General features: G+C 46.2%; 1 protein-coding gene across 3 annotated transcripts in view; it reads left to right on the top strand.

The window, feature by feature from the left end:
• Xaf1 (XIAP associated factor 1) overlaps positions 1–24,029 on the top strand; it is a 63,440-nt gene that overhangs the window by 28,547 nt on the left and 10,864 nt on the right. For 2 of the 3 annotated variants that reach the window (XM_074047140.1, XM_074047139.1), the window contains exon 2: positions 18,945–19,213. In XM_074047140.1, coding sequence (XP_073903241.1) covers positions 19,152–19,213 — 62 coding nt within the window. In that variant the 5' untranslated portion in view covers positions 18,945–19,151. Of the gene's footprint in view, positions 1–18,944; positions 19,214–20,717; positions 22,246–24,029 lie in introns of all 3 variants that reach the window. The other variant, XM_074047141.1, reaches the window with a different exon arrangement.

Below are 24,029 nucleotides of genomic sequence, written 5' to 3' on the forward strand. Positions count from 1 at the left end.
AGCTACACCAAGGCGGTTATAAAACTCCAATACTACCTTATCTATAGGTTACTTGGCTCTACTTGGCTACCCATTCTGCCAGCTCACCTTTTTCATGGACTCTGTTTACCAGGAGTAGGACAGGAGTAAGAATTGATCAGAAACACAGGTAATGAACAGCAGTCATTTTGTTTGTGATTGAAATTTTTACTATAAAGACTTTTTTTCTTGGCTGTGATGGATGCAAAATGCATGTTTCTGCATCTTTAGAATGGCAGGACTAGTATAGCCATATTGACTATCATTTTAAGGGTTGCATAAGTCTAGGCTGCCCATTTAGCCCATGGATCTGTTTACCAGGTAGTTCAGTTCAGTCCTTAGCCAGCAAGGGCAGCTGTATGAAGGTCAAAAGCCACTTACCATAATCCTGGAGCCTCTTGGCCACATCTACTGCCTCAATATTTGCAGACTTTTTGAAGGGTCTTATGTCCAAAATAAACTCATGAGCCACATACCCTGTTCAGGAAAATGGGTTTCAGCTCAAGATTAGCATCAGCTTGTTATTTTACCCAAACAAATAAATGATTCGGCTCTTTATGTACATCAATGAGGACCAAGGGGCTAACATCAGGTAAGAATATAATTGGCAATAAAGATTTATTTTACGCTTAGCATATATATGTCTGATTTTAGTTTACTCTACACCATGAGCCTGACAATGGCTGATGGCAGGTGGGAGGCATTTCTACAACATTCAACAAGGTGTATGGAGGTGAGATTACTTCTACTCTGAAGGCCTACAATGTACTTGCAACAAGTTAAACATGTACTGGCAATCTTGATTCTTCCATACAAAGTATTGCTAGCATTAAAGATTCATTGACACTTTTTAACAACTTCAAAAAAAATAAATAAATAAAATAAAATCGTTGTTACTGTGGAGGCCTTTTTATTGGTCGTAGGGAAGGCCTCCACCCATCCCGTGAAGGTGTCTACCAATACCAGGAGGTACTTAATCCTCTTTATTGGAGGCATATGTGTGAAGTCCACCTGCCAATCCACAGCAGGGAGACATCCCCTGGCTTGGTGGGTAGGAAAGGGAGGGGGCCTAATATTGGAGTTGGGGTTTGTGCGCTGGCAAATTGAGCAGGATTGGGTAATCTGTTTAAGGTATTGTATGTCTTCTGGAGATAGGGAAAGGGATTGGCGGAGAAAGGTGTAAAGAGCATGAAGGTTAGGATGAAAAAGCGTATGTAAATAGGAGATAAGGGTTTTAACCTCAGAAGGGGGGAGAGAAAGTTTAGTGAGAGGAGGGGAGGAAGCTGGGGCAAGGGGGTACATGGCCAATTGGGGTGCAGTTTGGAGGGCTGCTCGCTTGGCCTCTGTATCCGCTCGGTTATTTCCTCTGGTAATTATGGAGGAGTCAGTCTGGTGGGCTTTGCAATGAGTAATACCCACCCAGGAAGGAAGGCATGAAGCCTCTAGGACTTGGGCTATTAAGGCAGCATTGATAATGGGAGTTCCCCTTGTAGTTAGGAATCCCCTTTCCTTCCAGATAGCGGAGTGGGATAGTAAAGTGTGAAATGCATACTTAGAGTCAGTATAAATGTTGACAGTTTTGTCTTTTGCCAGAGTTAGAGCTCTGGCCAGGGCAGTCAGTTCTGCCTTCTGGGAAGTAGTGCCCAAAGGGAGAGAGCATTCCTCAATGACGGCAGACTCAGACACGATGGCATATCCAGCTCTTCGCTGTCCATTGTGAATGAAGGAACTGCCATCAATGAACCAAGTGTAGTCAGCCTGAGAAAGTGTGCCCTCCTGAATGTGGTCTGGGCAGGGAAGGAGCTCTTCAAGGATCTCAGGGCAGGAGTGAACTAGGGCTGTTGAAGAGAGGAAGAAGAGTAGCTGGGTTAAGTGGGGGACATGAAACAAAAGTTAGAGTGGGATCCTCGACCAAGGCCACCTGGAGGGATAGGATATGAGAAGGGGGCATGGAATAAAGTCCCTTATACGTGAGGAGTTCCGAGAGGCTATGGGGGGAGTAAACAGTAAGGGGGGACCCAAAGGTAAGTTTTTTGCTTTCCTGGATTAAGAGAGAGGCGGCAGCCAGGGCCCTGAGACATGGGGCCCATCCCCTGGTTGTGGGTCTAACTGTTTGGAGAGGTATGCTACTGGAGCAAAGGAGGGCCCTATGTTGTGTCCCAGAACTCCTTGGGCAAACCCTTGCCTCTCAGAAACATAAAGGACAAAGGGACGAGTGAGGTCTGGCAAGCGAAGTGCTGGGGCTTGTAATAGGGCTTGTAAGAGGGTTTTAAAATGACTTGACACAGGCTGAGAGGGGTCCAGGGGCTCTTGAATGGAACCCTTGGATGCCTCATATAGAGGTTTGGCCATTAGACTGAAGTTGGGTACCCAGGCTCTGAGATAGCCAGCCAGGCCAAGAAAGGAGAGAACTTCAGCCTTAGTGGTGGGGGCAGGGAGAGAGGCTAGCAAGGCCTTATGATCTGTGGTGATAGCCTTATGAGTAGGGGAGATAGATAAGCCCAGGTAAGTTACATGGGTGAGAGACAGTTGAGCCTTGTTAGGGGACACCCGGTATCCCTTTTTTCCCAGAAAATTAAGCAGGAGGGCAGTGTGTTGTTGGCTATCTTCGAGCGAGGGGCTGCAGAGCAGGAGATCATCTACATACTGGAGGAGTTTACTTGGGGAGAGATGGAGGGTAAGCAGGTCCCTAGCCAGAGCTTGGCCAAAGAGGTGGAGACTGTCCCGGAACCCCTGAGGCAGAACAGTCCAGGACAGTTGTTGGGAAGTATGAGAATCTGGATCAGTCCAGGTGAAGGCGAACAGGTTTTGGGACTGTGGGTGGACAGGGATAGTGAAGAAAGCATCTTTTAGGTCCAGGACTGTGAAATGGGTGGTGGTACCGGGGATGAGAGACAGGAGAGTATAGGGGTTGGGTATCACCGGGTGTATAGGAATCACTGCCGCATTGATTAAGCGGAGGTCCTATACCAGCCAATAAGACCCATTGGGCTTTTTTACAGGCAGAATAGGAGTGTTATAGGGGGAGTGGGTTGGGCGAAGAAGGCCCTTAGAGAGAAGCTCTGAGATGATAGGCTTTAATCCCTGTAAGTGGATTAGAGAGATATGATATTGAGGTTGGTTTGGGAAAACAGAGGGATCCTTGAGAGTAATAAAGATTGGCTCATGATGGGTAGCGACCACAGGGTTCTGGAAGTCCCACACAATGGGATCTACCAGTGAAGCAGGTAAGGGCAAGGGGTCGGGAGGGGCTTGTGGAAGCAGAGCACCCATGATGGCAAGGAGGGGCTGAGAGGATGGAGACAAGGGGTTAATGGGTTGCGGCTTAAGAGGAGGTGGGTGCAAAGTGAAAGTGGCCTGGAATTTTGACAAAATGTCCCTTCCCAAGAGTGGGGTGGGGCAATTAGGGAGGACTAGGAAGGAGTGAGTAAAAAGTGTATCTCCCAGTATGCACAGTATGCAGGTTAGAGGAAAAGTCATTAAGGGCTGGGTAGGAGTTCCCTCCACCCCAACTATGGAGGTTAAAGAAGGCTTGGTAGGTCCCCAGAACTCCGGCAAGGCAGAAAAAGTGGCGCCAGTGTCCAGGAGGAGAGAGATAGGCCTACCGTCAATAATGGCCATTACCCTGGGCTCCCATGAAGTTATGGTCATCGGGCCTGGGAGTCCTGGGCTCCGTCAGTCCTCAGCCGCAGTTGCCAGTCCTAGAAGATCAGTTAGGGAGGAGGGACGGTGGGGGGGCTTAGACCCTCCGCCTTGAGGGGTGGAGGGGCAGTCCATCGCCCAGTGGCCCTCCTGTTTGCACTTTTAGGACATGGCCCCGGTGGGCGGCGTGGTTTAGGACAAGCACGGGCCCAGTGTCCCTCAAGGCCACACCGAAAACATGGGCCGGGAGGTGTTTGGGATTTTCCCTGGCCTCGGGAGTTAGAGGTCGGAGGCTTTTGCCAGAGGGCTTGTGCCAACATCTGGAATTTAGCCTTATCTCTCCTCTCCTTATCAGCCCTTTGTTGTTCTTCTCGGTAATTATAGACTTTGAAGGCCACGTTTAAAATTTCAGCCTGTGGAGTCTGAGGGCCATTTTCTAGCCTTTTGAGCTTTTTTCTGATATCTGGAGCTGACTGGGAGATAAAATGGGTCATAAGGATAATTGTCCCATCCTTAGTTTCAGGGTCAACTTTTGTATGGCATCGTAGCACCTCTGTGAGCTGGGACAAGAAACTAGCTGGATTTTCCTCTTTTTCTTGTTGGATTTCTCTAAACTTATCAAAATTAACAACCTTTTGGGCCGACTTCTTTAATCCCACCACTAAACAGGTAACCATCTGATCCCTAAGCGTTCTGTCACCGGTTTGGTAATTCCAATGAGGCTCCTCAGTAGGGACCGCTGTAGCTCCTACAGGATGAGTAGGGGTGGTGTGATGGACCTCATCTGCATGTGCCCTAGCCGCAGCCCAGACCCGTTGTTTCTCCTCTGGGAGGAGGGTGGAGGAAAGAATGAGATAGATGTCATGCCAAGTAAGGTCATAGGATTGAGCCAAGTATTGAAATTCCTTAACATAAGAATCAGGGTTAGTGGTGAAGGAGCCAAGGCGCTTTTCTATCTGAGAGAGGTCTGCGAGAGAAAAGGGAACGTGGACCCTCATAATGCCTTCTGCTCCAGCCACTTCCCAGAGAGGGTAGATGGAAACCGGCTGACTGGGGGGGTCCATGAGAGCGAGTGTGGGGCGGCTCATGGGATCCTGTGGTCCCGGGTGAGTGGAAGGGTGTGTGGAAGGAGGGGCAGGAGGAGGAGCAGGAGGAGGAGCAGGAGGAGGAGCAGAAGGAGGAGCAGAAGGAGGGGTGGGAGGAGAAGAGGGAGGGGGGCAGGAGGAGAAGCGGGAGGAGGGGTGGGAGCTGATGGCTGAACAATGGAAGCCCGTCTTTGATAAGGTGGAGGCTCATTAGCAGGGTCGAAAGAAGGGAAAGCTTCAGAGTCAGGAGAGGATTCAGAGAAGGATTTGGCTGGTTTTGAGACTGGTTTAGAAGCTAATAGGACCTGTGCAGGGGAACGGGTGGTACAGAGGGAAGGTTTGGTGCGGAGATAAGAAAAGGATTGGACGTAGAGAAGTTCCTTCCATTTGCCAGTGCGTTCACAGAAATTGTATAGATCCCTTAAAATATTGGGATCAAAAGTGCCATTAAGTGGCCATTTGGAGGCATTGTCCAATGGATATTGGGGCCAGGCCCGATTACAGAGAAAAATGAGCTTTCATGGCTTAAGATCAGGCGTGAGGTGTAGGGGCCCAAGGTTGGCCAGGAGACATCCCAATGGGGAGTCTGAGGGAATTTTGGAAGGTCCAACTCCCATGGTGAGGCCTGACCTAAGGAGAGATATGGCAGGCGTCCCCGAAATATCAGGTCCTCAGGAGAGAGAGAGATGTGGAACACAACACCCAGAGGGAACGTCTTCACCACAGGGTGGGCCATGGTCCCTAGTGGGGAACCTGGTTCCCAGGACAAAAGCGAGCTGAGAGAGAGAGAGAGAGAGAGAGAGAGAGAGATCACAGCTCTGCGTGGGAGGACTCACCGAGGGAGAGAGGGCCTTGAGGGAAGATTGGCCGGTGGTGGATGGCGGTTGGAGGCGCGCTGGGGCGGAGGAACTTCCCTGTGAGCTAGTGAGAGAGTAGCACTTTCTAGGATCGGGGGTCCCGGTAAAGCAGCTCAGATCCCAGAGGAAAGCTGGGAGAGCAAGTTCAGTGCCGGGAACTCAACCCGATCCCGGGTTTCAGCACCAAATGTTAGGAAAAATGCCACACAAAGAAAACTCACGTCCAAGGGCAGGGTTTAATGGCAGGTGTGAGGTAGTGCAGGAAGAAGAAAGGACAGAAGGGAAAGGGTTCAGGGCAGGCATGGCCTTTTATAGGAGAGGGAGGGTAAGGGGTTGGCGCATACGTGGGGGGGGGTGTCCCTGATGGAGGTGGAGCTTGTTTTTGGGAGCACAGGAAACCTTGTTAAGGGGGGAAATGGCTCCATTTTCCACGAGGTGCCGCTAATTTATAAAATGGTGGCATTATTGTTCTATCACATGCTCCTGAAGTATCAGAACTATAGTGACAGAACTTAAAGTAATCATGGTTAATTATAATTTAGGTAATTACTGAATTACTAATTACTTGTTACTTTACTTGTTAGGTAAAGTAACAAGTTAGTGCTTATTGGTACTGTCAATACAGTACTGACAATTAAAACCCTAAATTTTCCAACGGTTAGGGGAAGGCAGTGTCAGTAATTTCAAATAGCCCCAGTTTTGATGCTCAATTGTGTATCATATATGTAAGACAATGTTTATTTAGCCAATGTTGGATAAATCAGTGTTTATACAATGAACAGATCTCAGGCAAACCAATGTTCAGTTGACAAATAGATGTCAGGCCTAAATGGCAGAAATTTATCATTTGTTATGAAGAGCAGAAATGTTATAGACCTTAGAAGACAGAATGTACCTTAGATAAAAGAACTACAGCTGTTTACATGTGTACATTTTTAACTCTGTAAATGATTTTGTAACCTTTAGATACAAGGTACTAGCAGTATTTTTCTTTCATGTTATTAGAAAAATACCTTAGGTTTAGAACTCTTTCACTTTGAATATAATGTCCTGTCTGTTAGTTTTAAAAGCTTATCTAAATTTAGGATTACTAGGGCTAGGGAAAATGGCAGTAAACCACTATGTTTTCAGGGGCTTTGTTAGTTTCCAGTTTACTCCAGGTGTTTATAATTAGATCCTGGGTTTCCTCATAAAGGAACTTCATCTTTACCTAGAAAGCCAAGAATCCAAACCCTGCAGAACCCAGCCATTTACAGATCTACAGTTTGGAAAGGATCTTAAACAAGTTTAGACTCTGACATACTACATTGAGCTACAGAGTACAAAGTTTTATCAATTTTAAAACAAAAATAATTGTTAAGTATAAAAACCTCTAATTAAATTGCTATTAAAAATACCCACACATAGGGACCCATTCTTTTTAACCTCTTGGCTGTAAACCTAATTTTTTTTAGCAGAGAACAGTTAAAGTTAAAATGTTTTTAAATATTTATTGTATATTGCATTTTAGAATAATAATTATGATGGACAGCATTAATTAGTACTATCATGTCCTCCTTATCTCAAATATAAATATATATTTAGAACTCATATTTTAGTGTAAAAAGATGACATTTTATTAATAGAATAATTTACCCTTTTAATTTTGCCTTTAGAGTAAATGATTTTTAAATAAGTTACAATATGTTTTTTATTATAGATATACTAATTAAATGTCAAATCCTAATTAAATGGCACTGTTTTTAATTTTAGAAAACATATTTAACTGAATTTAAATGCATTTAACATTTAAAGACAGTAACAATCAACATCACAGCTACACAGATGTAGGTGTGCAGCAGTAACAACAATCAAAGATATTAGAATTCTTACAAGCTTATGAAGACAGTGCCAGTTCCCCCAAATACCTTTGTTTCTTTTTATTGACCAAGTGTTAGTCACTTTGTATTAAAAATATAACTTTAGCCCTGTAAGATTTTGTATAGCATTTAAATGAAGTGTAATAAATTTTATAAACAAGTATTCTAAAACAACATAAAATCTCTCCTATAAGCCAGTTTTTAGCAAATATTATGAAGAGCAGAACATCTTTAAGATAAAATTAGATGTTAGCTTTAAGTTAGTTTACTAAATTTTGATTTTAGGAAATTTTTTTTTCCCCTGCCACCTGCAGGCCCAGCTAAACCATCCCACCACTACAGCCACAGCATGGCAACTAGGAAATTATTTAGATAACCTGTTAAATTATAGCCCTATTTGTTATATTTTGTTACCTTTTTAACATTGATGTTTTGTCCTTTTTTAAAAGTAACTTAACCTATTTTTTTTTAATTCCATCAATCTCCTTTTAAGATCAGATAGCCAGAGCCCAGAGGCTCTCTCTTTAAAACAGGGAGTTTTAAAGTTAGCCATTACACTAAAGCCAGCAGTAATCTACATTAACAAAACAAAAGACCCAAACTAAGGAGCTATGCTGAGCAGACTAGGAATCTCAACCAGAAATTTTTCATCAATTAGAGCACTATTATTGCCATGGGGCTGGGAAGCTGTGCAAGGCGCAGTTGTGAAGAGCATCCTGGTGAGCTGCTGGCCATTGTCTGTCTCCCCCAGGGTCCCAAGCCTCCCTGGCCTTCCCACTGGTGGAAGCCTAGCAGCAGTGCTTTTGCGCTGCCTCTCCAGCCAGCTCAGGAACTGGGAGCCTTCCAGCTGGAGGCCACTAAGCTGAGGGCCAGTGCACATGTGGGTGCGTGCCGCCACTGCCTCCCTGTCACAGTCCCTGTGCATTACCACTGAATGGATGGCTAGGTGGGGATTAAGCACAGGCCTACTGAGGAGCAGTGTGTTCATGTGTCTCCCCCATGGCCAGAGCGAGCAGCACCTTGTGCACCCATAGCCTGGGTGATAGTGCCTCATTTACACTCTAAAATGGCTGGTTAGGGGAGAGAGAGAGAAAGAGAAAAGATAAGAAGAGAAGAGAAAGATGGGAGGGTGGGAGATAGACTTGGTCCAAATGGCCTGGCTGTTCCTAATTGTCCCTGACTAGATTGGGGTTAGAGACCTTGGAGCACCATCTCCCCAAAGCATGACCATTATCACCAAAGGAAAGGATGGGGGAGGTTAAGGGTTAGGGAGGAAGAAGGGAAAGCATGTTGCAGTTTAAGGCAGCCTGGCCTGCTCATTCTCCATGAACCCCAACTGTGGGGGGAGCACACATTGGGCAGACAATCACTGCTACCTGCCTCTGCAAAATGACCTGCAGGGAGACCCGCCTGTTGGGTGGATAAGGCTGGGTTGCAAACCGGCATTTCCCAACTATTTTCCCTGAGGACAGAGCTCAGGCCATTCCCTTTGTTATGTGCTGGTGTGAAATGTTGCCGGCTGGTGTCAAGGGTCCTTGCCTTCTCAGGCCAGAGAACTGGCTCGTGAAGCAGCTGGATTGATAAGCCAACGCTGGTATATGAAGTAGGATTTATTAGAGAGAAAGGAAAGGCTAAGCTAGAGCAGTGCAGCGGAGCCCAGAAACCAGTGGCTCCCTGCTCAGATGAAGGCTGGGGCTTTTATGGATGTTTTACCTCTGGGTTTGGGTAAGGGTTAGGTGGGCTCTTTTCACTGGCCATGGATTCACAGGCTTTCTTAGATGAGCTGGTCTGTTTGCCCCTTATTGGGGGAGGGGAAACATTCTTGAGAGCGTTTTGCTCATCAGCCCTGTGGCAGATCTATGAGACCTGTATCTCTCTTCAGGGTGCAGAAATGCAGGTTTACAACTCCTTCTCAGGATGCAGGAATCACAGTGCTCTCCATGGGGGATGGGATACTCACTCATCTGCCCTTTAGGTCCTCAGACCCAACAAGTCCCCTCTCTGAGACAAGTACCCAACTGCTGTTGGGGAGAGGGGCAATGAGTCATCAAGCTGATTCGTGCTGGCGATGGGGTGACAGGGGTAGGAGTAGTGGCACTTGTCTCAGGGGTTGACCTGTGTAGTCTCCAGAGGCCCCAATAGAACTGGATGGAGGGCTCATGCGTAGGCAGAGGTGAGTATTCCTTGACTAAGAGCTGGAGTTTGATCTGTTGGACCTGTTGAGATATGAATCTGGAGAGAGCATTTATTATACAAGGCCCAAATAGGAGTATTAGAAGAAAAATAAAAAGCAGTCTGGCAAGGGCTGCATATCTAGGGATTCAGATCCTGCAAAATTCTGTAATTCCCAAGAAATCTCTAAGCTACTTTATGGTCTGGGTTACTGGGTAACAGAGGATTGGGTTGATCCACTCATGACTCAGGGAGCAAGTCTGTCCCTTTAAGACCATGCCTAGGTAGGGGACCTGTGGGAGGCATAATTGAGCCTTTTCCTTGAACACTTTGTATCCCCGAGAGGCCAGAAAGTTTAAAAGGGACTCAGTCACCCTGGAGATGAGGGGTTTTGTGGCTCTGCACAGAAGTAAGTCATCAACATATTGAAGAAGGGTGGCCTCTGTGTGGTGCCAATCTAGTAAGGCCCTCTGGTTAGGGCCTGTCCAAAAAGATGGGGGCTGTCCCTAAATCCTTGTGGCAAAACTGTCCAAGTCAGTTGCTGTGAAGGGTTACTGGGGTCTTCAAAGGCAAACAGGGGCTGACTGTCAGGATGCAGAGGAATGCAAAAGAAACATCCTTTAAATCTGGTAGAGAGTAATATTGGGCTTTTGAAGATATTTGAGCCAATAGAGTATAGGGGTTGGGAACAATTGGGTGGAGGGGAATGACTGCTTCATTAATGAGCTGGAGGTCTTGAACCAATCTCCATTTGTTTGGCCCCTTTGACAGCAAGAATAGGAGTATTATAGGGGCTGGAGCGACTAACTAGTAGCCCTTGCTTTTTAAGGAATTTATGATAGGCAAGAGGCCTCTTCATCCCTCAGGCTTGAGGGGATACTGTTTTTGATGTGGAAACTGTGAGGGATCTTTGAGTTTTATTTGAATCGGGAGGGCCATTTTTGCTCACCCTACAGTCATTCCATCAGTCCACACTGTGGGATCTACTTGTTCCTGAAGAAGGGAGCAACAGAGATAGTCCTCTGTGGGGAGTAGAATTTGAACCTTTAGTTGAGATAGTAAATCCCATCCCAGCAGGGGCACTGGAGTTTCAGGAACTATGAGGAAAGAATGACAGAAATGGAGGTCTCCCTGAGAGCAGGCCAGAGGCTGAGTAAAATAGTGCTCTAGGGGCTGGCCAGATATGCCCCAAACAATAACCTTGTCATTGGACCAGGGACGAGAAGAGAATGATAAGACAGAGAAATGGGCTCCACTGTCTAGGAGGAAGATGAACTTTCACTTCTCTACTATTGTGGTTACTCAAGGCTCCTCAACATTGATGCTAAGAAGTGGAGCTTGCACAGGGGGCCCCGGAACCCATCAATCCATAGGAGGTGGCACCCCACCTTCCACCTGGAGACAGGGGCAGTTAGACCTCCAGTGGTTACCTTTGCAGAGAGGGCAGGGTCCCAGTGGGGGCCAGGGCTGTCTCCCAGGCTGTCCTTCTTTTGGGCATTCTCTGCAGAAGTACCCGTCCTGTCCATAATGGTAGCAAGTTCAGGGTATAGGCCCCAATCAGGTGGGGCATTTCCTGAGAGCTGTGATGAGGTCATAGTGTCTTTTATCTTTTTCTTTCTTTTTAGTGGCATCCTGGTTATAGTATACATTCATGGCTATTTGCATTAGTTGGTCCAATGATTTTTCTCCTTCAGCCACAGACTTTTGGAGTTTTCTATGGATATCTGGGGCTGATTGGGTTAGAAATTTACCTTTGAGAAGAACCTCTCCCACCTGTGACTCTGGGTCCACTGTGGTATGCTTTCTGATAGTGTCCTTAAAACACTGTAGAAAGGTATGGGGCATCAGTATAGCTACCTAGATCCTTTTTAATCTCCTTTGGATCTGATAACTGGAAGGAGACATAGACTCACCCTCTTCCTACCACTGCCTGTTGAAGGGAGAAACATCTATTAGGTTCTGAATATTGGGGTGACTTAGAAGGTAGGGCAGAGGGTGAAGCAATAGGGACGGGGAACTTGTCATTGGTAAGGGACTTTTCTGGTCCTCCTTCCCCATGTTTATCCTGTGGCTTACAAAGAACAGCCAGTGTTTGAGTATCTAGATAGCAATTATGGAGCCATTCTGGGTGGTCCTGGAGATAAAAGAAAAGCTGTATATAGGGGACCTCAGTCCACTTTTCCTCCTTTTTACAGAAAAGGTCTAATTGGAGTATGGTATTATAATTTAAGGAACCCTCTGAAGGCCACTTCTCTTGGTTACCTAAGAGATATTGAGGCCAGGCCTCAGTAAAAAGAAAGATGAGGATTTTTTTTCTCGAGATTGTTAGGGTCAAGGTCCTTGCAACGTTTCAATAGACAGGCCACAAGAGACCGCTTAGGTACTGAGGCCAGAAGATTGGAGGGGGCAGGTCCCATCTAGAAGAACTTGTCAGACTCCCCTTTTGTTGGTGTCCTGACTGGGGATCAGACCTAACTAACAAGAGCAGGTGTCCCTGTCTTGTGACTTCCTTCCACCATCTGTGACAAGGACTGAAGGAAATGCAGTGTCTGGTTGGGCTAGGCCACCTTACTGATGCAGTGAGTGAAAAACTCTAGGATCCTGCCTTTTACCTTTATATTACCAAAAGCAGGCAGCCTCTTTAACAAAGGGATGTATCACTTGGAGAAGCGCCTGTAAAATTAGAGAAGGGCACACAGAGGGAGTCCCAGGGCAATCACACCACCACAGGGGATGACTAATGTTAATATTTGGAGGAAAATTTTTATGCTGAGGACAAAAGTATAGGAAATTCTAAATGAGAAATTTAGAGACCATAGCAATGCCCATTTCTTTTGCTGTTCCCAGAAGGTCACATTAGTGCTTTTGGGGACCATAACCTTGAGATAAGAATTGGTTCCAAGGGCTGAGTTGCTCAGGCCCAAGGCGTGAGGTGGGCTGGGAGTGGGGCCTGTGCAAAGTGCCGCCACCTCCCCCCCACACACCCGAGATGAATGACCCCATCTGCCCTGGCCCACCCCTGCCATCTGTTGCCCCTCCCCCCGTGTATGCACACCTGCACGTGTTTATTTTTTCTCTCATCCCTTTTTGGGGAGTGGCGGAGGGTTGTAGTCACCACCATGTATGGCTGGTGGCTTTGGATGCCTGCCGGACCCTCTCTATGGGTTGCCCTAGCTGTGGCTGGTGTTACCGCTGCACCCAAGAAGTCTGGCAGGACGAATCACCATCCCTGTGCACACACACGCCTGTTTGTTTTCCCTCCTCCCCTTGTGGAGCAGAGTTAAGGTGTGTGTGTATGGCATGGCCACAGTTTTCTGTGGGCTCCTTTACCTCCACTGGCACCCAGCAGCTGATTTAAAATTGGTACGGACCAAGGGACATGACAAACTAGGTGTGGGAGTAACTGAAGAAAGTCATAAGGTACCATGGTACAAGTTTTCCATGGGAGGCCAGGGTCCCAGTAAGCCCAGGGAGGGGAAGGCAGACAGAGATGAAAGACAAGGCAGCGGGACTGGGAAGGGAACGTGTGAGTAAAAGTGTGTCTGCTGCTTCTGACAGGGACAGAAGGCAGAGGGGGAACAGAGCTGAGAGACATGACACACACTTGAGGGATTAACGATTAGGTGTGCTTTCAGGTCGTTCCCGCTCCACTCTCAGGTTGCTACTTCCAGCAGAAGGGGGTATTTGACAGGTGAGAAAAGACAAAAAAGTGTCAGGTATCAAAATCAATCAGGTCTCCTCCAATGTAGCATAAGACATATATTATATAAACCCCAGGCTCAGTTCTTGGCCTGCAGAGAGGGAGCAAAAGCACCTCTAGAGCTGGAATCACCATGAGGCCAAAGTTGGCAAGGAGCTGTTGGTTCAACACCATGATGGGGAAGTCCCTCAGGAAGACAGGAACAGAGAGAGACAGGGGGAGCAAAACAAGGTAGTCTGCTTTTGGCTAGTCCTCAGCAGGGGTTCCCCCAGCAGGAACATCCAGCAGGGCACCAGGGACTCACAGCCACAACTTAGGCATGCCCCTGCTGATTTGGCATTCAGTCATACCAACCTTGGTCCAGGAGAGATGCCCCTTCATTGTAGCCAAAATGTTACGTGCTGATGTGAAATGTTGGGGGCTGGTGTTAAGGGTCCTTGCCCTCACAGGCCAGGGAACTGGCTCGTGAGGCAGCTGATTGACTTGAGAGCCAAAGCCAGTACACAAAGTAAGATTTATTAGAGAGAAAGGAAAGGCTACAGCTAGAGAAGTGCAGCAGAGCCCGGAAATCGGTACTCCCTGCTCAGGTGAGGGCTGGGGCTTTATGGACATGTTACCTCTGGGTTTGGGTAAGGGTTAGGTGGGCTCTTTTCACTGGCCATGGATTCACAGGCTTTCTTAGATGAGCTGGTCTGTTTGCCCCTTATTGGGGGAGGGGAAACATTCTTGAGAGCGTTTTGCTCATCAGCCCTGTGGCAGATCTATGAGACCTGTATCTCCTCTTCAGGGTGCAGAAATGCAGGTTTACAACTCCTTCTCAGGATGCAGGAATCACAGTGCTCTCCATGGGGGGATGGGATACTCACTCATCTGTCCTTTAAGTATCCAGACACTTGGCAGTGCAGAAGGAAAAAATAGTGAGAAAAATGAGTGTGACCTTGAAAGTGTAGGATCTGGGGGCTCACTATTAGTATGCTGGCTGGTTTCACCAAATGTTGATGGCAAATGGTGTTTTAAGAAGACCTTGGTTCTTGCGTTCCAGCGTGGAAGAATCCAAGCAGAACGTGTGGGTGTAAATGAGGTTTATTAAAAGTTAGGAAAGGAAATACAAAGGGAGCATGGTGGGTGGAGGTGGAATCTGCTGGCAGAGAGAGCATGCTTTTGTTTTACAGGTGCTTTTACAACCTACACTAACCCATAGAGAAGGCAGACCCAGAAGATTCCCCCCCAAAAATCAATGAGTAGGGAGAGACATGGGTGGTTCCCAGTCAAGTGCTGGTGGTTTGGGCCATCCCCAGATAACCTAAATGAGCCCCAAACTTTGCCCACTTTTAGCCTGCCTCTAACCATGTCTGTGAAATGTTTAGTATAATGCTTGGGATATAGAGATATTGAAACAGCCATTTACCTGTACTGCCTATCATTTTTCTCATTTGGTGCCTGAGTTTTAGAGTCAGCCTAGAGGCTGGAGCCCATGTCTGGGCACTGTCTAGTCCAGTTTCTTCCTGAGAGAAGTTGCTCTCACCTTACTTTCAGACTGCACAAGAATGAGCTGGACCTGCTCCTCGTCCCTCAAAATGGTGATGTAGTCCTTCTGTTAGCACAGTTGTTTTGGGGGAAATTCTAAGGACATTAGCAGGGTGCACTCTAGAGTGAGTATGTCAAGGTGGGAGTGTAAGCAGCTCCCAAATCCTGTCCCCACAGTGGCACTCAACCCTACTGGCTTGCTCTTTTCTTCCTGGGTGCTGCCCTGGGTCAGCTCAGGCAAGAACTTGTCTGCTACTGGTGGCTTAGGTAGGCTTTCCAAGAGCTCACCCAGAAGAAGAGCAAAGTGAAGTGAGTATTCACCACATCTGAGACCTCCTTGCCTGTCTCCTGGGCTGGCTCCTCTCCATCCCTGCCAGGATCATCCAGAAGCATCTCAGGCTCTCCTGGGACACCCTCATATGGATCCTGGCTCTTCTCCCTGCAGCAGCACAAGCTCAGGCTAAGTGTTCCTGATGGAGTTACCATCAGTCATTCATAACCTAATGACAGAGATGTCTGGAGAACTGTATTATTAAGTGATTCCCTTGTTGTATGAACATCTAGAGTGTGCTTAACAGATGATGTAGGTCAATCACTGGAAGTGACCTCTCATTGGGATCAAACATGCAGTAAACAAGAGAAGGGTGAGGCTGCTGCAGGTGTAACACAGCACAACTTTACGGTGTGAACTGAAGTTTCTCCAAAGAGGCCTCATTTGTACTTAAGAACTTCCAGACTGTTTAAATTGCCCTGACTAGAGTTTTGTGACCTGTGGAGAGATGGAAGTGTTGGAAATCAAGAAGGTCAAGTTGTGTGGGACTGTTTCAGGGCCCTTTGACAGCCAGTTATCATGGGCCTCTGTGTCTAATTTAACATTTTTTGTCACTACTAGGTAAAATCTTAAAATATATGTCACGCTTGATGGACCTGTGGCCTCTATTACACTTTAAGGTTGGGAATGAGATGGCACCTTGTAATGGTGCTGGTGCAGTCTGTGATCAGAAGACTTCCTAATTTTTTGTATCCCACTGGGAAGAACCCATGGCAGGACACACAGGTATAAATAGAGATTATTAAAAGTTAGGGAAGGGAAATACAAAGGGGAGCATAGTGGGCACAGGTGGAGTCTGCTGGCTGAGAGAGTGCTTCCCCTCTTCAGGTGCTTTAAAAACCTATGATAACCTATGGGAAGGGGAGAACCAGGTGATTCACATCCAATAATCAGAGTGGGGCTGGGCATGGATGTTCCCAACCAGGTGAGGGCGGTCCCTGAGCATGGTGAATCTAAGATGTAATATTTTTCTGTGAGTCCCAAATTTTCCCTAACTTTAGCCTACCTCTACCTGAGCCCTGGAGGAAAGGTCCTTATTGAAAGCAATATCTGAATCTTGTGGAAATTTTCCTCATCTTGTTTGTAGTTTGCCTACTAGGTGATGCCGAGTGGTATTGTAAGGTCCTGTAGTCTTTAATTAGAAGATTTCCAAATTCTTTGTACATTCTTTGGATGCATAGAAGGATCTAAGCATGACATATGGCTGCAGTAAGTGAGGTAGCAGAGCTTATTAAAGGTTAGGGAAAGCATTCCTAAAGCAATAGAGGTACCACCTAGCCAGCTGGGCCAGGTGTGTTGGAAGCAGGAAACAGAGCAGATGGTGCTCTCTGTCTTAGGGAATTAAAAAAACACAATAACTTGTGTGGAGGGTTGGGGGAAGACCTGGGCAGTTTCTGATCACCAATAATCAGTGAGTGGGGAAGGTTTGGGTGGTCTGTGGTTCAGGTGATTGATCGTTAATCTGCGCATGCACTTAAGCTAGCTCTTAGGTATTTTAATCATATGCATGGAGTGTGATCCATATTTACATTTTTTATCTGAGAGATAATGGAGGTTTCTTGTCTTAGCAAAGGACAGCCTTGGGCTGAGATAAGGAGTTTAGTGTGAAATGTGTCAAGAATAAGTTACATGGGGTCTGAGGAGTCCCATGGCATCTTTTCCTATTTTCTAGCCTGCCTCAGTGGAACTATGAAAGATAAGTGTGTTCTCTTCAAGATAAAGACACATCTTTGGAGAACCATGTCCTGGGGGGAACCTGTGTTACTAACTTGAGTTTGTGTTCCTGGGTCATGATTGCTCAAAATAAGCCATTTTATTATTTCAGAATTGTCATTTTTATTTTTAGTGAAAGTGATAGTATAGTTTATTAGGAAAATAATACATTTTCAATCGAGTGAAATATCATCTCTAGGGTGAGAATGACACTTATTTTTACCAGGCATAAGTTTTTATTGAAGTTCAGTCGCTCCTCAGGACTAGCCCGCCAGGCAGAGGTCACAGTTAAGGCACATAGTTTTCTTGGTTGGTGTCTGGAGGCTAGGGGAGACACCTGGATCTCTGTCTTGTTAAGTTAAAGATCTGTTATTCCAGGAACTATTTGTTGTTGACCCACTTTAGGCTTGAATAAAGCTGGTTTTTTTTTTAAATCATTTTTACATTTACTCAAATGTGTATACATTGTTTGGGAAAGTTTTTGTTAATCTTTAGATTGGTGGGGGGGCTCAAAAACATCTTGTGACATCCCATGACTTTGTTAGGCTATTTTGAGCTTAACAGAGGCTTGCCACCTGTGAGTTAGAAAGTTTAATTACAATGTTTTCCCTTACAGACCTTGTGATCTCTTCTTCCTGTGGTACCATTTATGTTTACCTGCTACCTAACATTTTCCCCTTTAAAGAGCTGAGACCTTGAAGAATCCTCCACTTTAGGTTCTCTTTGCACATCTCCATTGCTCATAACTGCTACCTATTATCGCCCAATCAAGAACTGTAGACTGAAATCTTTTAGGAAATAAGAAGTCAAAGTCAGTCTTTGGCTACTTCCTGGTATGGGGTGTAGGCCTGTCAGGAGTCTCTTGCCCTGGCTTTCTGTCAATGATGTCAGGTGGGATATCAGGTCATGGGCAATCTGTCACCAGATGAGGGGGTGGTCCCTCAGCTTCCCAGTTTCCATGCAAAATTAAGAAACTTGAGATCCATACATGAAAAGAATTTCAAGGTATCTCACACAAAAGGAAAGTCTCATAAGGCGGAGTTTTAGCAAGGATTTATTTTTGTATAATGGGATAAAGTAGGGAGAAATGGGGGGAGAGGGGGAGAAATATTTCCTGCTCCCTATACAAGAAATAGAAGTAAAGACCCCAAATGGCGGTTCTCACTTGTGGCCTTTCTAATTTTGAACTGGGGGAATACGCCCTAATCCTTAGACAATAGTTTGGGGTGGGTAAGATGTGTGCTGTGTATTATTGTAAAACATGAAGTGCAATCTAGATCTATCCAAAACACAGGGACAATAGGCAATTTCAGGACTTTCCTAAAATTCTCCTCTTTTTAACATCCCAAAGGAAGAGACAAGTACAGCTAGCCCCTTACTGTCTCCTGTTCTTATAACCTAACATCTAAAAGTAGGTATGATGGGTGCTGTGCTAGTTACTTTGGCTTTTCAGTTTTTACTTTCCAAGCCTGGGCCTTTTATTTAGTTATCTTCTTTGGTGGCACTGGGGTTTGAACTCAGGGCTTTATGCTTGCTGGACAGGCACTCTACCACTTGAGCCACTCTGCCAGCCCTGTTTTGTATTGGTTTTTTCGAGATAGAGTCTTGAGAACTATTTGTTTGGGGCTAGCTTTGAACCAAGATCCTCCTGATTTCTGCCTCCTGAGTAGCTAGGATTACAGGCCTGAGCCACCAGGGCCCAGGCTAGCCCTTTCACTATTTGGTAATTTTAACTTTCTTTTCCTCATCTATCTTGTTTCAGATTCATGGGGACCCTTGTGAAGGGGTTGTATGTATCCTTTGGAGATTATAATCAGCAATAGTTGTGTTTAAGGAGGAGGAACCATGCTCAGAGTTTAGTAGAGTGAGCTGTTGAATTGTATTGAGAAAGGCTAAATTAGGGACTCATAGAAAAATATTACATCTTAGATTAACCATGCTTTGGCTCAGGAACCACCCTCACCTGGCTGGGAACCTCCCATACCCCTCCCCAATCATTAATTATTGGGTGGTAATTTCCTTGTTCTCCCCTTCCCATAGGTTATCCTGTGTTTTAAAAGCACCTGAAGCGCAAAAACACACTCGCTTAGTTTCCAGCTTCCACCTTGGCCTCACCATGCTTCCCTTTGTATTTCCCTTCCCTAACCTGTGTTTCCTGCCGTGGATTCTCCCTGGTGGGATACAAGGAATTTGGAAGTCTTCTGATCAGACTGCACCAGAGCTGTTAACAGTATCATTTGAAGTTTGATGGCCTCTTGCCATACAGACCTATCAGATCCAAATCAAGACCCGGAAGATGTTACCAAACGGTGAGTGTGGAAATCTCAGTTCTCCTGTCCATTGAGAGATTTCAAGCAAGACCCAAAACAAAGTGAAGGTGGTAGTAAAATTTATTAGGAAATAATACATTTCAGATGACTGCAATGTCACCTTTTTTTTTTTTTTTTTACATTGAAACTTTTGTTTTTCTGGCAGTATTGGGATTGAACTCGGAGCCTTGCACTAATTAGACAGGAAACCCCACCACTTGAGCCACTCTGCCAACCCAACAATAGTAAGCTTTAAAATTTTTTAAATTATTATTTTGCATAAACAATAATTTATGCAGCAAACCCACGGCTTCATGCATGCTAGCAAGTGCTCTACTACTGAAATATAATTCCAGTCCTAAACTTTTTGTTTGGAAGTGGAGGTACTCTCTAAATAATGATATAGCATAGTATGTACTGTGCATAATTGTATGTGTCATACTTTTGTTATCTTGACGTTTTCATACATGTATGTAATGTCCTTTGGTCGTATGTTCCATTACCCCCTTGGGCTATACTTCTGTACCTCTGGCAGTGGCAGCACAGGCTCGATCACCAGCATTGCCACAAACATTAGTTCTGCACTGTGCTCTGATATTAGGACAGTGACAGCCTCACTATGTGGTAGGATTTTTCAGCGCCACTATCATCTTACAGGACCACTGACTTAGGTGTGTAACCCATCGTTGATGGAAACATCATTCTGCAACACACGATTGCATCTGCAAATTTTCCCAGTTGTCACTAAGCTATTAGATACATTGTTTTGTCACCTTTTTTTGTGGTACTAGGATTTGAACTCAGGGCCTCAAGGGGTAGGCAGGTGCTCTACCACTTGAACCACTTTGCCAGCCCAGATTTTGAGTTTGGTCTTTTCTAGATGGGGTAAATTATTTGCCTGGGCTGGCTTCAAATCACAATCCTCCAGATCTCTGCCTCCTGAGTAGCTAGGATTACAGGCATGGGCTACCAGCACCTGGCTTGTCATGGTTTTTTTTTTTGAGAGAGAGCGGTGCTGAGGATTGATCCCATGGGCTCATGCATGCCAAGCAAGTTCTCAGTAATCTACACCCTTTGCCCCTGTTTTGTCATTTTTATTTATCTAACCACAGCCTGCCTCTTCCTGTAAAAAGAACAAACATGAGAAGAGACACTTGGAAATGGTCTATATTCACTTGATTCAATTATACATTATAATTTTTGATGTGTTGCCTTTAACAGAACTTGGTTTCTTTGAATCTCAAAGACACAAGGACTTGAATAGTCTAGTCTTTCATAATTGTCTAGGGCTGTGGGTGCCTCCTCAAGAAAAAGCCTCCACTCATATGAAGGAAATTTTGCACACAACTTCTGGGAGCACTTGGGCTCCTGAAGTCCCTCAGGTCACCAGTGAAATCCAATAAACAAGGAAACACAGAAGCCCAGGAAGGCTAAGGTGACTCAAGCTTCCAGTTAATGACACCATCATGATCCAAACTCAGATTTCCCAACCCTATTGTTACAGGAATCTCGAACAGAGACACGGAACACCAAGGCTTTTCAGGAAGCGATATTTATTAGCATGCCAGCAGCGGCTCAGCGGATTCACATCCAAAGGCTGAACCCCAAGAACAAAGGGATCTCACCTTATATATCCTCGCCAGCAGGTTACAGAGCAAAAAGCGAGGTTTAACCTATATATGGTTGCATGTAACTCTATTTGTCTACTTCATCCCCTGTGCTATGTGACCTTCTTCACGTTTTAGATTTTTAAGTTTTATCTCCAGCTGTGCCATCCCCTCCCCCCTACTACATTTTCAGAACACAGACTTGTTTCTTTTTTTTTCTGGGGGAGGGGGGTGCCCTCCGCCCTGCTATACTATAGTTACACCTCAGGCCACATGATCTGGTTCACAGCCTGACAGCGCTGCCTGTTGCTGATGTCACTTATCCAAGTCACATGGACGTCACCTGGGCCTCAGTTTTGTCAGCTGAAGATGGGATAACAGGATCTCCTCATGGTGCCTGTCACCTTGGCACTGTGTTAGTGTTTGCTGTGATTGTTTTAGACTTGAGGTCGAAGTCAGGAAGACTCACCACGCTGCTAAGAAGTGTGACTTAACTCCCAGGACTCTGACCCAAAGCCTGCAGTTGGGGCACACAGCAACCAGGTCCTCCATAGACTCTGTTTTCGAAGTCACCACCAATTGGGGCCAGAGCAGGGTGCAGGACCCCAGGAGCTGCTTTTTCAGGGAGCGGCCCTCCCGTTCAACATGAAAGCTACCTCCCACCTCAGAGGAGGGACCAGAGAAGCAGGAGCAGGGGACAGGTGGAAATGTTGGAAGCAGGGTGGAGTGTGTGATCAGAAGACTTCCAAGTCTTTGTGTCCCGAGGGGAAGAATCCATCACAGGACACGTGGATGTAAATGGAGTTTATTAAAAGTTAGGGGAAATACAAAAGGGAGCATGGTGGGCGTGGGTAGAATCTGGAGGCTGAGAGAGCATGCTTCTCTTCTCCTGGTGCTTTTAAAAACCTTCGCTAACCTATGAGAAGGGAGAAACCAGGTGATTCCCATCCAATAATCAATGAGTGGGGAGGGGTATGGGTGTTTCCCAGGCCAGGTGAGGGCGGTCCCTGAGCCAGGGCATGGCCAATCTAAAATATTTCTGCGACATTTTTCTATGGGTCCCAAACTTTCCCTAATCCTAGCCTGCCTCAGGAATAAATGACTGGAGACCCAGGTGGGATGAAGTAACAGCAGCTGGGAAGAGGAAGGGGGAGTTGCTGCCCACGGGAGACCTGGTCTCTGACTTGCTAAGTCACACAGACACCCCAGGCGGAGGGAGAAGGCAGGGCTGGTGAGCTGACAAGTGGCTTTCTGAGAGTGTCCAGCCACAGGAACCTCGGAATTCTGAAAGTCCCCTCCCTCTCAGCTTTGGGCTGGGCTTGGGAGCACTTTCATTTTTGTTTTCTTGTCTGCAAGAAACGAAACTGACCTGAAAGCCTCTGGGGACTGGACCATGGAGGGTGACTTCCAGGTGTGCGGGAACTGGTAAGAGGCCACTTTCTCCCAGCATAGAAACATTGGGAGAGCAAGAGGATAGGGACTGGAGCCCTTAAACGGGAAGGCTGAACCTCTCCAGATGTCCAGCTTAGGGTGGCTAGTTCCACCTTGCCTGCACCACACACCCTGAACTTGGGTTTTTCAGTTTCTGGGTCAGCCCTCAACTGAATTAGCCAGGGGCTTGTCCCTTTCGGTCTACTCGTACTGTCAGAGCTTAGTTCTCATGTGGAGTTCTGCAACATGGTCTTCACACCAAGCTGTGAACTTGAAGGGCTCACAGGTACTCCGGGGCTACTCCCTCCCTCACCCTGACAGGGAGCGGAAGAACCTTGCTCTTGAAACCCCTACCTGTGCTGTCAGCTGGTGCAGTCTCTGGTCAGAAGATTTCCATACTCTTTGTGTCCCGTGTGGAAGCATCCAGGAGGACATCTGGTATAGTAAGGGAGGTAAGGAAAGGAGTTACAAAAGGCCTTGGTGGGGCCAGGTATGAGGCAGAAGCAGAGAAAGTGTCTTCCTCTTTCCAGGTGCTTTTAAATCCTACACTAACCTACGGGAAGGGAAGAACCTGGTGATTACTAACCACCAATAATTGATGAGTGGGGAGAAGCATGGGTGTCCCTGGGCTGAGGTAGGGGTGGTTTGAGCTGTCCCCGTGCCAGGGTGTGAATAACCTACACACATTCGCAATTGAAAAGAAGGCTCAGAGAAAGAGAAGAATATCCATCCTGAAATACAATATTAAGTCATATATGTTCTAAGAGTCCTGAACTTTTTCTATCTTAGCCTGCCTCACCTGCAACAGAAACCAGGGTGGAGCCTCTCTAGACAATTTTGCTCCAACTAGACCTCTCTCGATCACTGGACCAGGAACCAGCTCAGAAAGAAGACTCAGAAACAGGCTAGGAAGAGCAGCAGGGAAAAGACAGACAGGGGGAGAGGAGGTGAGGCTGCCCATGCATCTGCCAGGGCAGCTGGTTCCATTGAAGAGCAGTGTGGCTTTAAGGGTCACTCTCTGGCCTCATCTCAGGCACCAGGGGCCTTGGTCTATACCTCTCCTAGACATCAGAGCTGTTAGGATCATGGCCTCTGAGCCTTCTTTCTCCAGCATATACACCAGCAAGAGTTGATGGAGAAAGGCAGCATTTCTTGGGGATGAGAAAGGTTAGAAAACCCTGCCCCAGAAGAGGGGGCCCCAGAAGCCTTTGTTTATCTCTGAAAAGGACCTCCAGGCCTCTTTGGGGGTTAATACAGGTGAGCCTGGAGGCAGTGGACAGGTGGACAGCCTCTCAGAGCCTTGGGAAACTCTTGAAGATTCTGAATGTTGTTATCACCCATGCAGAAAGGGTGGATGTGGCAGGGATGCATTACTAACTGGCTTGGGGCAATCAGAGGCACCAATAAAACCAAGTAAAAAGATTTGGAAGAATGGGATATTTATAATTTTATTTTCATTACAGCTTTACTGAAGTATAATTGATGTAGGATAACCTGCACATCTTTGAAGTACCAGTTGACACATTTTGACATGTTATATATCTGTGACACCATCCCATCATCCAGGAATGAAGGGATCCATCACTCCCAAAAGTCTCGCTGGTCCCCATGTGATTCTTCCCTCTTGCTCCTTCCTGTCCATTGACCTGGACAATGCAGGATTTTGTAGATCCACCTCACACTTATGTTACAATGCTAAGTTAGAAGAAGGCCAGGAAAGGTGGCATCAACAACCATCATATTTTTCATTGCCCTGGGTGTGAAATAAGACTCTGTGT

Source organism: Castor canadensis, chromosome 11 (assembly GCF_047511655.1).
Source record: "Castor canadensis chromosome 11, mCasCan1.hap1v2, whole genome shotgun sequence".
Classification (NCBI taxonomy): Eukaryota; Metazoa; Chordata; class Mammalia; order Rodentia; family Castoridae; genus Castor; species Castor canadensis.